General features: G+C 37.5%; 1 protein-coding gene across 1 annotated transcript in view; it reads left to right on the top strand.

The window, feature by feature from the left end:
• tafa3a (TAFA chemokine like family member 3a) overlaps window positions 1–13256 on the top strand; it is a 111139-nt gene extending 97883 nt beyond the window's left edge. Inside the window, exon 5 of the mRNA XM_005942960.3 lies at window positions 9305–13256. Within this exon, the coding sequence (XP_005943022.1) occupies window positions 9305–9316 (12 nt within the window). The 3' untranslated portion in view covers window positions 9317–13256. The remainder of the gene's footprint in view (window positions 1–9304) is intronic.
• Window positions 13257–15063: the final 1807 nt, after the last annotated feature.

Here is a 15063-nt window from a genome sequence, read left to right as displayed (position 1 = left end):
GCTCATCATCCACGCCTCCCGCTGAACGCGTAGCGCTACTTTGAAGTTTGTTTTTCGCGCTACTTTGTACGGCACTACGTTGCCTGGCAGACGGACATGTGACCAACATACCACTCTTGAACCCCGATCAGGCAACGTAGTGCCGTACAACAGCGGAACAAACAAAACAAATCGTCTTACGATATGACAAAAATCATGGACAATCCATAGAAAAGCCGCACCTGACTAAAAGCCGCAGGGTTCAAAGCTTGTGCAAAAAGTAGTGGCTTATAGCCCGACAATTACGGTAATATATGATCCAACTGCGTCAGCCATGGAGTGAAAGGTGCCATTTTAAAACTGTTTTGGACTGAAAAGCTCAATCAGGCTTTCTGGAAAACGCTTGGTTCCAAGTAAAGAAGGCAATAAAAATGCATGGTATTGTACACTGACTGGATATTTTATAAGGTACATGTTGCTGGTATCAGTCTGGATCCTCTATTGCCTTTGTGGCATAGATTTAACAAGGTGCTGGAAACGTTCCTCAGAGATTTTGGTCCATATCAGCATAACAGCATCATACGGTTGCTGCAAATTTGTCAGCTGCACATTGCTGACTGAGATCAAGATTGTGGAAGCCATTTGAGTGCAGTTACTTTCCAGAAACCAGTTAGAGATGATTTGAGGTTTGTGACAGGTATATTAATCCTCTTGGAAGCAGCCATCCAATGATGGGTACTAACATGTGAATTTTTCAGCAGAAAATGATAAAGAAGAAGAATTATTAAATATCAGATGTCCAATTTAAGTGATTCTGTGTGAATTGTAGCCTAGCTGACAGGAGTAACATTAATGTGGTCGTCTGCTGCTAATGGAGGCCCCATACTTCAAGGTTCAATGCTGTTGTACATTCAGAGATTTGTTCTACTACTAGTTTTTGCACCATTCACTCTAAATTCCAGTGATGGTCGTACAGGAAAATCTCAGTAGATCACCAGTTTCTGAATTACTCAGGACAGCCTGTCTCACACCAAAAACCATGTCACATTCAAAGTCACTTAAATGAACTTTCTTTGTACTTTTGATGCTTGGTTTGAGTCAAAAGTGGGAAGAAAGGTCCCACTTTTCTTCCCATCAAGATGTCAGCAGGTCATCTTCACCATGTCTACATGTGATTGACTGAATAGTTATTTGTGTTAAGAAGGAGTTGAACAGGTGTACCTAATAAAGTTTTCCATTAGTGTATACATATGCTGAACACATTATAGTAGATGTGAAATTAAGAAATGAAGAATATCACACATTCAGATACTGATGATAGGTATGTTATCGGACCGATATAGAGATATGTTCCCTGAGCTACATCATAACAATGCATATAAATAGAGATACTGCCAAACCTTCACCATGTTCTTAAACAACTTTGGAGATGACCTGAGATAAATATAGCATATGCTGTATATTTTATTATGGCTTTAGTTTATTTTATATTTAGCTCCTGTTAAGCAACATTCAAAAGGAATGCTTATTTAATCAGAGCCAATTGTTGTAACATTAGTCACAACTGGTTTCTTTAAACTTTTTCTGTCAGAATGTAATTTTTGGGGGATTTAAGAGATAATCTGACATATTTAAATAGCACTTGTGATGAATTACAATTATTAAATCATGAAATGAGCTCAGGGTTTTAATCACAAGTTGACAGTTGAGCTTGTTTTAAGACAGCCAGCCTGCAAAATATTTAGTGTCAAAATGATTACTGGATATTCATTAATATATGCAATAAGACATTTGTCTTTTTTCTGCATGCATAATTTCACACTCAAAGCAATTAAATCATTACAGGCTGAAAGTCAGATATAATCTTTTATATGACTAGAATAAATATAGAAATACAATTATCATGAGAGTCTGCACTGTCAGTTGATAGTTGACTACTTTGTAAGCAAAAAACAATTATCGTATCTGTAACAGACAATGTGATTGTACACCACTGAGGTCACTGATACAAGATGGAAACTGCAGCATCTGATGAACGAAATGTTTCGCATGACTGATCAGATTCGTATACCATGTTGCCATCTCATCCTCAAGGTTTCTGCATTAAGGTTAAGTGAGAGGAGGCTTGAATCACAGCCTGCCTTCGAATAGGCTTGCATTTGACTTCCAAAGTGCAAGAGAGAAGCAAAACAAAGGCAAGCAATGGCAGGAGAAAGACAAACAAACAACGAACAAATATTCCCACAGGAAGCAAAATTGTCGAGTGGGATATGCTGAAGGAGCCAGGAGGACTCAAGCTGGAGCACTTCTGGAGATTAATAGAGGTTATCTGGAAGTGTGTTTTGGGTTTGAGGGTGTGGTGGACCTGAAGTGGATGGTAGGTGAGGAGGGGGGACACAGTAGGCCCTTAGCCATCCATCACGGTCCACTGTTTGACTCACCAAACGCCTGTAGTTGAGCTGCCTCTTCCATTATTCATGCCTACAGGAGGCTGGGATGAAGCAGAGCTTTTTATTTTAGCCGGGTTAATAATTCATGCCCTCTCACACAGCCATGGGAAAGCAGAAACAGAGGCACAGACGAGCAGGGGTCCAGGTGGCTAGTAGAACCCGTCAGAACCTCGACTCTTTTTTGATTAGGGAGTCAGCGGGGGTCGCTCCATGCTCATGGCCTTGCTACCTCCCACAGAGAGCAAGCCAGGGACGGCTTATGTTTGCTAGAGGGCTCTGTACCTGAGTATCTCAACAGTTAACATCATTCTGAGGAATGAAGGGAGGGTTTCCTGAGGACTGAGCTCAGGTTCTTAAGTGTGGCATTGGTGCAGTAAATGTTTCTGTGAAGTCTATTACTCTCTGAATAGAAATCCCAACAAATGAAACTGGAGCATATCCAAAAATAGTATTTCAATGATACAAAATGTAAGCCTTTTAAGTCTTGGTTACAACTTAGGTTGAAAGACATAAACCCTGGTGAAAATTATTATATTTTACACTCCATTTTTTAGATAATACGTGATTTGGGTAAAGTGTAAAAAGTCCAATAACAGTCATAATTACATTAATTTAAGTAAGTCCGTGTACAGAACGGGAAAGGTCAGAGATAGCCTGGTTTTACAGTACACTGCATATTGGTTTATTTGAACTTAGGACTTGCAAATTTACAGTTTGTTTTGGCTTCACAGCTTTTATCGGTGTCTTTACAAAACCAGTGGGCAGAAATGCTTTAGAGAACAAAAGATAACCCCACTGTTGTTTACAATACTGCTTTAAGACTGAGCTCAGTTTACACTCTTCAGTCTGTAAGTTATTTTTCATATTTGGAACATTAAGGGTCCAGAACAGACTTTGCAGTACATGCCTCCTACAGTACTTATTGCCCAGCAGTGTTGCTTCGATTAAAAAGAAGTGTCAATTCAGTTATGATGAAGCCACATCAGTAAAGTAGATGTCTTAACACCTCCCTAGGCCCCTTTTCAGACAGCTCCAGTTGTTACCTCTTTCTCAGCATGTCCAGCAGCAGCTAGCGTTATGGTCCTGCTCGTAATGTCAGGAATTATAACCTCGGCTGTTCCTGCTTTTCACTTCTCATCAATCAGAAGACAAAACAAAAAGAGAGGCTTTCCACTTGACAGGTGCCGCTTGTAGAGAATGTGTTGAAGTGTGTTGATTGATAGCTGTCCAAGAGAGATTTTTTTTTTCCTGTAAAAAAAAAAAAGTGAAAATATCTCTTGTTCTCTCTAACATAACTGTGTAAAGTGTATGCATTTTAGCTACAATGTATCAGATAAATTATAGGTGCAGTTCAGCTGAGAGAACAAATAACCCTAGCTGGAATCTAATGTTTTCCGAGACAATATCCACATGAGAAAATAAGTTTTACTGGCCAAAATATAACGGAAAATGTGTATTGTTGAAACAACAAGAAAGAAATAAGCATGAGAAATTCCTTTAAATAGATGGTTTATACTCCAACACAAAGGTAAATTCATTGAAAGGTAATGGAAAAGCAGAACAGTGCTGATGCTGGTTATTCACACTATATCTAGTCTCAAAACAAACCTGTTAGTCCAAAGCTGCTAGTCCAGTAATGACAAGCGACCTTATTGGAATTTCTTTCCACCGACCAGGCCTGAAATAAACTCTCATCATTACACATCTGCCAACGGGGAACCCTATACCATCTTCTAATTGATTAAAATGACTATAAAAGAAAATATCAATGAACACAATGGTAGTTTTTTCTTGAAACTGAATCCCAACTATATTGCCAGTCGAAAGCATGAGAATAAAACTGTTTTTTAGAGTTAAAAGGCAGGGAAATGCTCAGCAAATGTTTAATCAATAGACAGCTCAGAAAGATGAGCTAAATACATTTAATGACAGTTGTTTTGCTTTTTAAATCATTGATTGAGGCTGACATCAACTATGTAATTTGCACAATGAAAACTCTAGAACTGTGAATTAGTCTTTTTGTTACTTAACAATTATGTGCTGATTCTTATGGATATGGCAATAGTGTATACACGAATGTGCTTCTGCATACGTGTGCTTCAGTAGCTATCCATCCAAAGCGGAGTCTTAGATTATTAATGTGACTGACCTGCGGTTGAACAGTCAAGTGTGGTCTTTTATCCTGAAGCAACTTAAGCACTAAACCCGAAGGAGCTGACTTCTGCCGATTCCCCTTTGTGTTTACTCCCCAGCAACCATCACAATGACACCCAGAAACCAATGAATGCTAAATGCTTTGATAAGCTTTTGCTAGGCTTCAGGTTTTTGTGTCTGCTAACATTGTTTTGCTGTGGTTTTACTCTGTTTAGTGTCCAAGCTTTTTCTCTCTGTCACTAGTTCTTTAAGAGGTCAAATGCCCGTTAGAATCTGCTTCTGCAGTCACAAATGTGTTTGTACTTTTACTTTTATAACTTTCCTTTTACAATAGAAAACATCTTCAGTGTATAAAAGTAGTTGTGGGGTTTTCACAGTTACTGTGCAATAAAGTGAAATGTAATAATTAAAAATTTATTATAAATAAGGATGCAATGTGTCATAGAAAAGACTGTGCGTGTATGGTGGTAATTTACCGGCACAAATACAGGATGCAGAAGACAGGAGTAAAATATTAACAAGCTTTTAATGCTGATAAGTCAAGAAATTACAAAGTCTAACATCTGGGGATGAACAAAGAGCAAAACCACGGAATCCAAACATCCAAGATTTATTGGAATGTACAAGAAGCACAGGGAATCCAGACCCAGAAAACACTAGGAATCCCAATAAAGGAAATGTTCTACTACAAGGACACACAACTACACATACAACACAACAAACGACAAATGGGAGAAGTAATGGGTGGGGAACTAACACAGCTGAAGATGATGAACATAACGAGACAGGGCAAGTTAAAGTCAGTACCAGACACAGAACAGCTAGCAAATCAAGCAGGAAGTAAAACACAACTAAACAGGCAAAGGGATTAAGTAATCTGATTCAACAGATAGATTTTTTTTGTTTTGTTTGTTAGTTTTTAACAATACAATAATAATAAGTGCAAATCTAATAACGGATGGCCTGAAAACAGAAATACTGATGAGGTTTTTGTAAAAATGTACCACTTTTTTGTACTTTTAACATAACATTTTATAGTAGTTTCTTTAGAAAGCATAAAATAAAATAACCTCCCCCCCAACCATGGAGATACACGTACACACGCACTGCTTGAAACATCAAGTTAAAACTGAGGGATATCTTCCAATTTACACAGTGTAAAAACTGCAGAAAGGGTTTAAGGTGTCCTTTGAGAAGGAATGATAATAAAAAACAAAATAAATCAGTTTAGACCTGAGGAAAATGAAATGCTGATGCTCACAAATCAGGACATGGCATTATCACAACATTTTAAATTGTCATGAACTAGAGTGAGAAGTATCATGAAGAAATTCAAAGAGTGCTGTGCTGTCATGTTTCGGCTGTGTGGCAGGCAGGGATTGGACCCAAACGCAAACTCACGGGGACAGAACTTGAACTCAAAAGCACAGCCTTATTGCTGGAAAATAGAACACAAGCAATACAAAACTAAACCAGGAAAAGCTAATTTAAAATGCATACCAGAAGACACGGGGAGAATCACACACAGCATGAGGGAGACTACAACACTGACAAAGAGAAACACAGGGCTTAAATACACAGAGGGGTAACGAGGGAATGAGACACAGAAGGAGAGCACAGCTGGGAGTAATCAGGCTGGACGAGACAAGGGAAGCAAAACTAGAAACACTCACATGAGACATGGGCCTTCAAAGTAAAACAGGAAACACACTGACTGAACTCTAAACATGCAAACTTAACAGCAACTGAGAAGACAGACTATAGGGACCAGAAACATGGTACAAAGAGGTCACAGTAGACACAACATTGAACACAGGGAAGCCATATTACAAAGACAAAGAACTAAACCTATGATAACCATAACTGAAATCTAGAGAAACAAGAAACAGTACCACAAAGGACTCAAAACATAATCCATAATATAAAAACACGAGATCTCTTCAAAATGAAACTGGAAACATGAGAGGCAGACATGACAACATAAGACAACAGACATGAAACACACGAAGGGCAAGGGAGACTTCACAGGGGTTGAAAACACAAGGGGGAACTAATAAGCAAATGAACATAGGAGACCTAATGAGCTTAAACATACTATAAACATCAAAATGAACTAAAACTCAAAACACTGGGTCATAAGACCCAGGATCGTGACATGTGCAGTAGAAAACAAGCTTGAAGGAGGTTTGATGCAAAAGATTTCAAAGACTCTGGAGAGAAATACTGTAGCCTCAAATAAGACAATCATGAGAACCCTGAACAGAAATTACCTGGGAGGTTGCCGAGCAAGAAAACAGAAGAGACCTTCAAACCGCTATCAAATGTCAAGGCCAACTTGGAGAAATACTATGCATACTAGAAGTGCGTTGTTTTTAAACATCCAAAATAAAACTAGCATGTTTGGAAAAGCTTTTGCAAAAATTCCTTGTTCTGTTTAACCGCACTTTGGAAATACTGAACTTTTCATAGGGGGCTAATAATTCTACCCTCATGTGTATTTGTGCATTTCACTGTAGGTCACACTAGGACACTGTAGCAGTAATAATGTGCCAAAATTTTTCTCTTATACTGTTGACAAAATCGCCAGACCTAACTTCATGTTAAGCCACACCATGAATCTACTCCGTTTACAGCTTCCTACAAAAGTAATATAAGACCTACTAATTTTCAAATTGTCTCTCACACCCGTGATTCCCGAGGACTGCCACATGGAAGTGAAAATTAAATTGTGGCTCCCCAAACAGCAAGCTCTGTATTATCAGCTGCAGCTCTAAGCAGCAGAAAAATCACACTTCAATACAGCTTTTGGATTGCTTTGCTCAGAACACTGATTGTGTGTGGTAAGGTCCTTATTGATTCAACTGGTGAGACCCCGCTAACTTCTAACTGAATAGCACTAAAGTGCAAATATTCACACAGGAACACCTGTTCTTATATCAACCTTTCTGCCTGTCTGTCTCTGTGTTTGCGTGTGTGTGTGTCTGTGTTGGTATTAAAGTCTGTCTAGCATCACAGGCCAAGTCACAGAGTCACTTGTGTTCTACTTTTTAAACGGCAAACCAACAAAGAACAGCATTCACCTCCCAGAGTATTTTTAGAGATTTGCTTAAAGTGAGCGTAGTAGCTACAAACTGCATCTTTCAATCCATTATATTAATATTCATGAAAACATCTGAGAATACTTATTCCAGTTGTATGCCATCATGAATAATAATATTCCCTCTGTCTGCATGGAAATCATTGACCAAGATGCACACTGCATTACATCTGACTACTACTGAGTGCCATTTTTTTGTAAGAGCTCAGGTTTTAGAATTATAAACATACCATGCTGGGAAAATGAGCACCTTGAACCTGTCAGACTTTCAAGAGATATAAATTGCTTAAGATGTAGCATCAAAACAAGAACTTTTTTTTAATGGAAAAGTTACTATTCCAAGGCGAGTCAGATGGTAAGAATCGATAGCAATGGTAATGGATATTTTTTTAGTACTAGCTTGACTTTTGTATATTTAAAGTTCGACTATTTACTTTAATATTAAAGTATTATAACAATTTCTTTACTAGTTTGATACTTGGTGTTTAGTAATTAGAATGAGGCATGCTCAGCTGAGGTACACAGCAGTGGCATTACTTCTGAAGGTATTTCATCATAACCCAATTTATTTACCAGATTGGAAATTTAAGCTGGCGCTGGATGAAAATGTAAGACATCACTTTGTAGTTAATTCTACAAAGAACACTGTCTGGTGATTGTGTTGTGAACATCTGTGCTGTGAACATCTGTATATAATGTGAATATTGTTTTTTGAATTATTTAAATATTTTTGTCTCGACTAATGTACTGGATCAAAAGGCAAACACGGCCATAAAGCTCTGCTACTAAAATAATCAGCAATCACCAATGCTAATGTTCATTAAGCGTTTTATTTATGCTCAACATTCACATGCATTCCAAGGTCAATGTGTGCAACTTTTAGAAGTTCTCAGTCATAACGAAGCAAAAACATTATGCTCTTTTATTATAACAGCAGCAGTGTGGTATTTTTTGTGTGATAATTTTCACCTTTTGATTATGAGTGATCATGAGTGTCAGAAATGTATTTTGGATTTTTTTAATGAATAGATAGGTTAGTTTGTTTCAAATCATCAAATGTTTAAAACATTTAGAATTTTTTTTTTTAAACATTTTAATTTTAAATATTTCTAGAACATCTTAGACAATTTTCTTAGTTATATATAGTAACCCAGGTCATCTTCCAATTATATTGGAATTCAAGTAGGCAATCTACTGATAGTTTTTTTTTCTGTCATATTTGCTCAACCCATCATGGCAGTTGAATGGAAATAGCCTTTTCCTCATGTTTGTGACTATGAATGTCATGCTTTTTTCATATTTTAATGAGCCAATACTCATTTGGCACACTTATATTTGCATGTGTGCCAAATTACAAGTCCTGATTCAATGTTATGGTAAGAAAAGCTAGTGAAGTGTTTGTCTTCACTGGTTTTTGAGATATCCATCCTCAAACAATGCCTCAGATTTCAATGTGTGAAAAAATACCTGAAAGTGGGCAGGTTTAAAACAACCAACCTAAAGCAAACAAACCTTCACCAACAGTTTATGCCATAACTGGCCTCATAAATAGTCAAATAAGAACACAACCCATTTGCAGTATTTCCTTCTGCTTCCTAACTTCTTATTTCTTCCCTGTCTCTAGGTCACCCGATAGTCGTCTGTTTCAAGGATAACCTCATTTGAAACCAGACACTGTTTCTTTGATCAACACCGTTGGACAATTGGATGTCGTGTTTTGAGAATTGGTGGTAACCAGGGACCAATGAGGACAACAATCACGGACATTCAAGTGAATGAACCAGGGACCAGGGAGCATTGTATAAGACTACATATCCAAACAAATTCCTGACATTTGATCTAGCATCAACAGTAGCTGTCTCTGAACTCTACTGCCCACCAAATCTCTCTTTGTATTATAGTTTTATTCCTTTGGACTAGAGATCTCAACAGTGAAGATATATATTGACTAAAGGACTCTGGATAACAGAAAAAAAAATCACTCTTGAAACAAAACCATGTGATGTGAAACTTTTGTGTTATTTTCTTGCCACAAAGAGCCCCAGGACTCTTGATGCATATCTGTGTTGATCTCGTGAGATCATAAGCATTTCCCTTCCTTTTAGCCTTATGGAGCAGATATCTCTTCTGTTTCTGTTTGTTAATTTAAAGTGTTTTGTCTTTTTTAAGTTTGTTAGGATGTCAAGTCTTCTTTCTGAAAGACAAAAAGACAATGCCACAACAATGAAACCAAGAAAAAAATGTAAGATGTTTCGCTACAGCTCACCAAGGGTCAACATAGCTCAGTTCTGCCAAAATGTTTTAATGGTATCTGTTGTTTTCAAAGCCTGGTGACTACTATTCATTACAAATGTCAGTATTATATCAATAAATCTAACTTAATGGATATTGCTGTTTAAAAAAGAAAGTTTGATTTTTATTTTTTATTTTTTTACAGTTTCTCTTTCTGTTGAGGCATTTTGCATACCAGGCCATAGTGCTGTATAGGCAGGAGCTGTTGGGACTTAAAATTAGCAGGTCAAGCAAATAATCTGACAAAAAAAGCAGGAAGAGGGGGAGAGCTCACAGCTAATCAAGGTTGTGTTCATGGTGGATTTGAAATCTGAAAATCAGCAAATGCAAAAGTAGGCCATGTTCAAAAATACAAATGGGTGAAATCTCATTGCAACGTTCTTCTCAAAATTAACAGACTTAAAAAAAAGTATCTGAAATCTGGTCCAGGGAGATAATTATCTCTTACCCTAAACAACCTTAATCCTATTTGGTTCATTTCCCAAAGTAGATGTTGGTGTCATCCTTGGTTTATTGCATTAAATTAATGCTACCCATCACAATCAAATTATAGGACTTATTTACTTGTTTTTTGAGATCCCATGAGGCTTTTTCTGTTATAAATCCAAAATCCTTGTTACTATGTGTAGTAAAATAAAGCTTCTGAGGGAATTAGACTGAGGAGTGTACAACAGGAGGTTGGAAGACAATCAGTAAAAGGCACAGGATTATTTAGCCCTAATGACGTAGCCATTTGAATCAGTGGAGTTCAAGATCAAATAAAACGTCCGTTCATCTTGACACATATAATATAGTTATTATAGTAACTGATGGACGGGAAGCTCTATCATGACAATTGGTTAGAACTGGGTTTCTTTGCGAAGTCATAAGAACGTTAGGGATGCAATTATAGTTCACCTGCATGTGATGTATACCTTAGGGACAGGAAATCACAGTATATTATGTGCCACCCTTTTCTGATATGATAATAAAATAAATTATAATGTATATTTCCTCTATAGGTGTCATGTTTATGACTCTAGGAAAATATCATATAATCTGTGCAAAAATGGCATTTTAGTAATTTCTTTCTGTAAAAAAATTTTTTTTTTTTTTAAATCAAACATTACTTTGTGCTACACTTTCATAAATCCAGAGATTGCAAAAGAGAGAAAAAAAGAAAAAGCTTCAGTCTAGACTCAAAACAAACCCTCACTTTATGGGGAATTTCATATTTTCTAAGTCAATTTCCATCTGTAAGTGAAGCGGTACATTTGCCACAGAATGCTTCTTATACTAAACACAATTAATTAAGCAAAAAATTTAAAAAGCTTGCTCCCAAAGACCAGACCCCAGGGACTGATGCTGAAGGGGAGAAATGAGAAGGTTTGCTATGGTTAAGCGATCCAGGTTGCCTCTTGTTTGGTTAGAAATCATTAAATTACAGTAATGACTAATTTCTCATTCCTGCATGCAATTCACTGGAGACCACCATGGATTTAATAAAGACCTGGCGATGAATTACAAACAGTGAATGGCTGAGGAAAAGCTATGTGATTATACAGAGTAATTCATAAGTGCATTAATAAAACAATACAGAAACATTGCTAAATCATTTGAGATAAAGGCTATTTGCATAATTCATTAAGATTAATCAGACCAGGCAATCTAACACAGTGCTCCAAGGAAAAGAGGGAGAAGACATGAATCCGTTCCCCTGGAAAACCCTTTCTATCTACAAACAATGATACAAATCTACCCTTGGATCAGAGAATTAACCTCTGTGCACTTACAGCCCCTGCAGTGCTGAAACACAATCCTTCAGTCATTCACCTTTATGCGGGCTAATATTCTATTAATAATGAAAGATCTTTTCATACCATTGCTCCTCTGGGTTTTGTTGCTTTGCCATAAAAGACCTTCACAGAAGTTGAATGGAAATACAGTTTTTGTGTTTGGAAACCACAGTGCAAAGCTGAGGTCTGGCTGTTTGACAATTTTGTCATTTACTTCTGTATTTCTGAAGTTAAATAACTTCAAAAACTTCAAAAAAACTTGAAACTGCTGTGGCCCTCACTCCAGACTTTATCGCAATCAGCTCTAATTGGGCACTAGTGTGATTAAACATTTGTTTGTTTAGTAACATTATATCAGAAAGATCTTGTAGAACTACAAAATTGATTTTGCTTTACAACTCTGAATGAGTAGTATATCATCGAATATATTTCTTAGCTTTCGATATATAAGGACCCAAGCAGGCAGACATGCAAACAACGAGTAAACAATTACTGTTGTTAAATGGACTGCTTCTTGTACAGTTATTTTCTACTCTCCTGGAGCACTCAAAGCGCTTTTTACAACATGCCACATTCATCCATTCACACAAGTACTTTCTTCTATGCTTTTTAGTGCTTACTTTCTAACATTCACACACATTCATACACCAATGGATGCATCAGAGAGCATTTTTAGGATATTTGGCCTGCAGACTGGGGGAGCCAGGGATTGAATGAGTATATGACCTGCTCTACCTCCTGAGCTACAGCTAATTGTTAAATCTAAAGAACTACAAAGTCAAAAAACTTACTAGAAACTAGAAAATAAAAGGACTACACTTACCTGCCAGTTCATTAGTTACACAGTTTTTAGTACCTGGATGCATTTGTTTTCCTTTCAGAACTGCTTTAATTCTTTGTGGCGTAGATTTAGCACGGTGTGGAAAACAGTCATTTTGATCCATATCACAAGTTTTAGCTGCTCATCTGAATTTCACAAATCCACCACATCTCAATGATGCTCTGTTGGACTGAGATTTGTTGACTGTCAAGGCCATTCAAGTTCAGTGAACGCACTGTCAACATCAAGAAGCCAGCACGAAATAATTTTTGACATGCCATATTATCCAGCAGGAAGCAACAATCACACTGTGGTTATAAAGGGATGGGCATGGTCAGCCACAATACTCAGGTACCCTGTGATGTTTAAATTATGCTCAGTTGGTATGACGGGGACCAAAGTATTAACCCCTCCACATTATATTAAACTATTGATACAAGGTAAGACAGATCCATGCTTTCAGGTTGTTGACATCAAACATGTAACATGTGAGCCTGTAAAAATTGTAGCCTCAGTTTCCTGTTCTTAGTTGACAGGAGTGGCATTCAAGGTTCAAGATTGTGCATCCAGAGATGCTTTTCTGCATACTTGTGTGGTAACAATGGGTTATTTGAGATTTTATAGACTTTTTGTCAGCTAGAAGCAGTCTCTCATTCTCCTTTCACCTTTAACCTTTTAGTGTGTGTGTGTGTGTGTGTGTGTGTGTGTGTGTGTGTGTGTGTGTGTGTGACAGAGAGAGAGAGAGAGTGTGTGTGTGTTTGTGTGTGTGTGTGTGTCTCCTTTAAGGATTTTTCATAGTAGAGAGAGAGATGAAATGATAATCTAGGAATTTCTCTGGATAGATAGCCACCAGCAGGGAGATGGGAGAGAGAGAGAGCTAGTGAGAGTGCGACTGATAGAGGGAATGGGAAAACACCAGGATAAAATAGTTATACCTGAAGACAACTGCAAGACATAATTGCTTCCCATAGTTACTATAAATACAAAAAAAGTTATAAATAAAGAAAGCGATAGCACAATAGATAGCACTTTATGAGAAAGTTTGAGAATGACATGGCCTATGCCATGTCTCCTGCGTTTTTCCCAGCAACCCCCTCCTACCTCTGCTCTGTGTCCTGTAGTTCCATTCGTCTTACATTGTCACCTTGCACCTTGTCACCCACCCTTCACCAGATCATTTTATCAACCTCAGGTGTATCAGTTGTTTCAAGGTTTTGGTTCTAGTTTTATGTTTTGTTCTTTATAAAGTACTTTGTTCTAGCCAGGTTTACCCTTGCCTGATGGTCTGCCCTACCTGCTTTGCATATACAACCAACCTTTGGTTAGCCTCCCTCCATATTCCACTGCCATTCCAAGCTAAATTCCAAAACCAAGACAGAGACTGGTTTCCATTTCTCTCCTCATTTCCCAAAACTATGCTCTCCATCCAGCAGTCACGCTTTCTACAGCTCCCTACGCCATCGATCATCTTTAAACCCAAGTTTTAGCATTAAAGTCTTTAAAAGTTTCCCTGAGTCTGTTTGCTTTTTTTGCATCCACAACAGTAAAGTAATTTTGCAACTGTAAAATTACCATGACAGGAATCACAGGATATTTTTAATGACAACTGCAAGTAGAAATCTGGCGTGATAGAAGGAATGCATCCTTGCTTGAGTTGTCAATGTAGCAACTTTGCTTTTTGATATTGCATTGCACTGGAATGCACTGGACAAAACACATCACACTAAATGTTTTTGCCAAGTCATCACAAGTGTTTCTGACACCCCTACTGTGGAGCCAGACTGGTCTGATTAGCATGCCAGTTTTTCCAGCACAGGGATGATGCTGGTCTGTACAAAACCTTTGCTGTTTTAACCTGTTAAGTTTATAATCTGGGCTGTACAATTACTATAAATGTACTGGATTTGGTTTATGTGCTTTTAAAAAATTTTAATTGAGTGAATAATGAATGTACATCATAGCTGAGATGAGAGTATTAATCTTTGGAACCAGGTGACATCAGTTAGTGATACTGGTAACCAGTTTGAACATTTGTTTGAAAATAAACTGAACATCTCTGGTGCCACTCTCATATCTGTTGGGTAAATATATTCCTACAGCCAATAACATTTCAATTTTGTGCTGAATTGTCTTTAAATGCTGCAATTTTCCTGTCAAATTATTAAACCTCCTCCCTATTTTTTTTCTTATCAGGAAGAAAAATAGCTCAGAAATTGCTTTTGAATCATCCTGCACATTAAACTTCTCCAGTGTATCTCCTGCTAATGGAATTCTTTGAGGTGTGTTATAGTGTGTAGGTTATTAGCTTATAGCTAGTTTCATTGCAATTTTTACAGACTGATGCCTCTGAAGCTGTTGATTAAAATCCTCCCATAACTCCTCCCAGGAATAAATTCCCTGGTCAGCCATCTGCAGTAGAAAATAATGTCAGTAAAATGGCATTTCTAGCTGTGGTCAGGGAGATGCACACGTCTTATTGGCAGTGGATGAGACTGA

The sequence above is a fragment of the Haplochromis burtoni genome, unplaced genomic scaffold, assembly GCF_018398535.1.
Source record: "Haplochromis burtoni strain Fernald_Lab_line unplaced genomic scaffold, NCSU_Asbu1 Contig_353, whole genome shotgun sequence".
Classification (NCBI taxonomy): Eukaryota; Metazoa; Chordata; class Actinopteri; order Cichliformes; family Cichlidae; genus Haplochromis; species Haplochromis burtoni.
The sequence above is the reverse complement of the archived record's forward strand: the minus strand, read 5'-3'. Positions and strand labels throughout refer to the sequence as shown.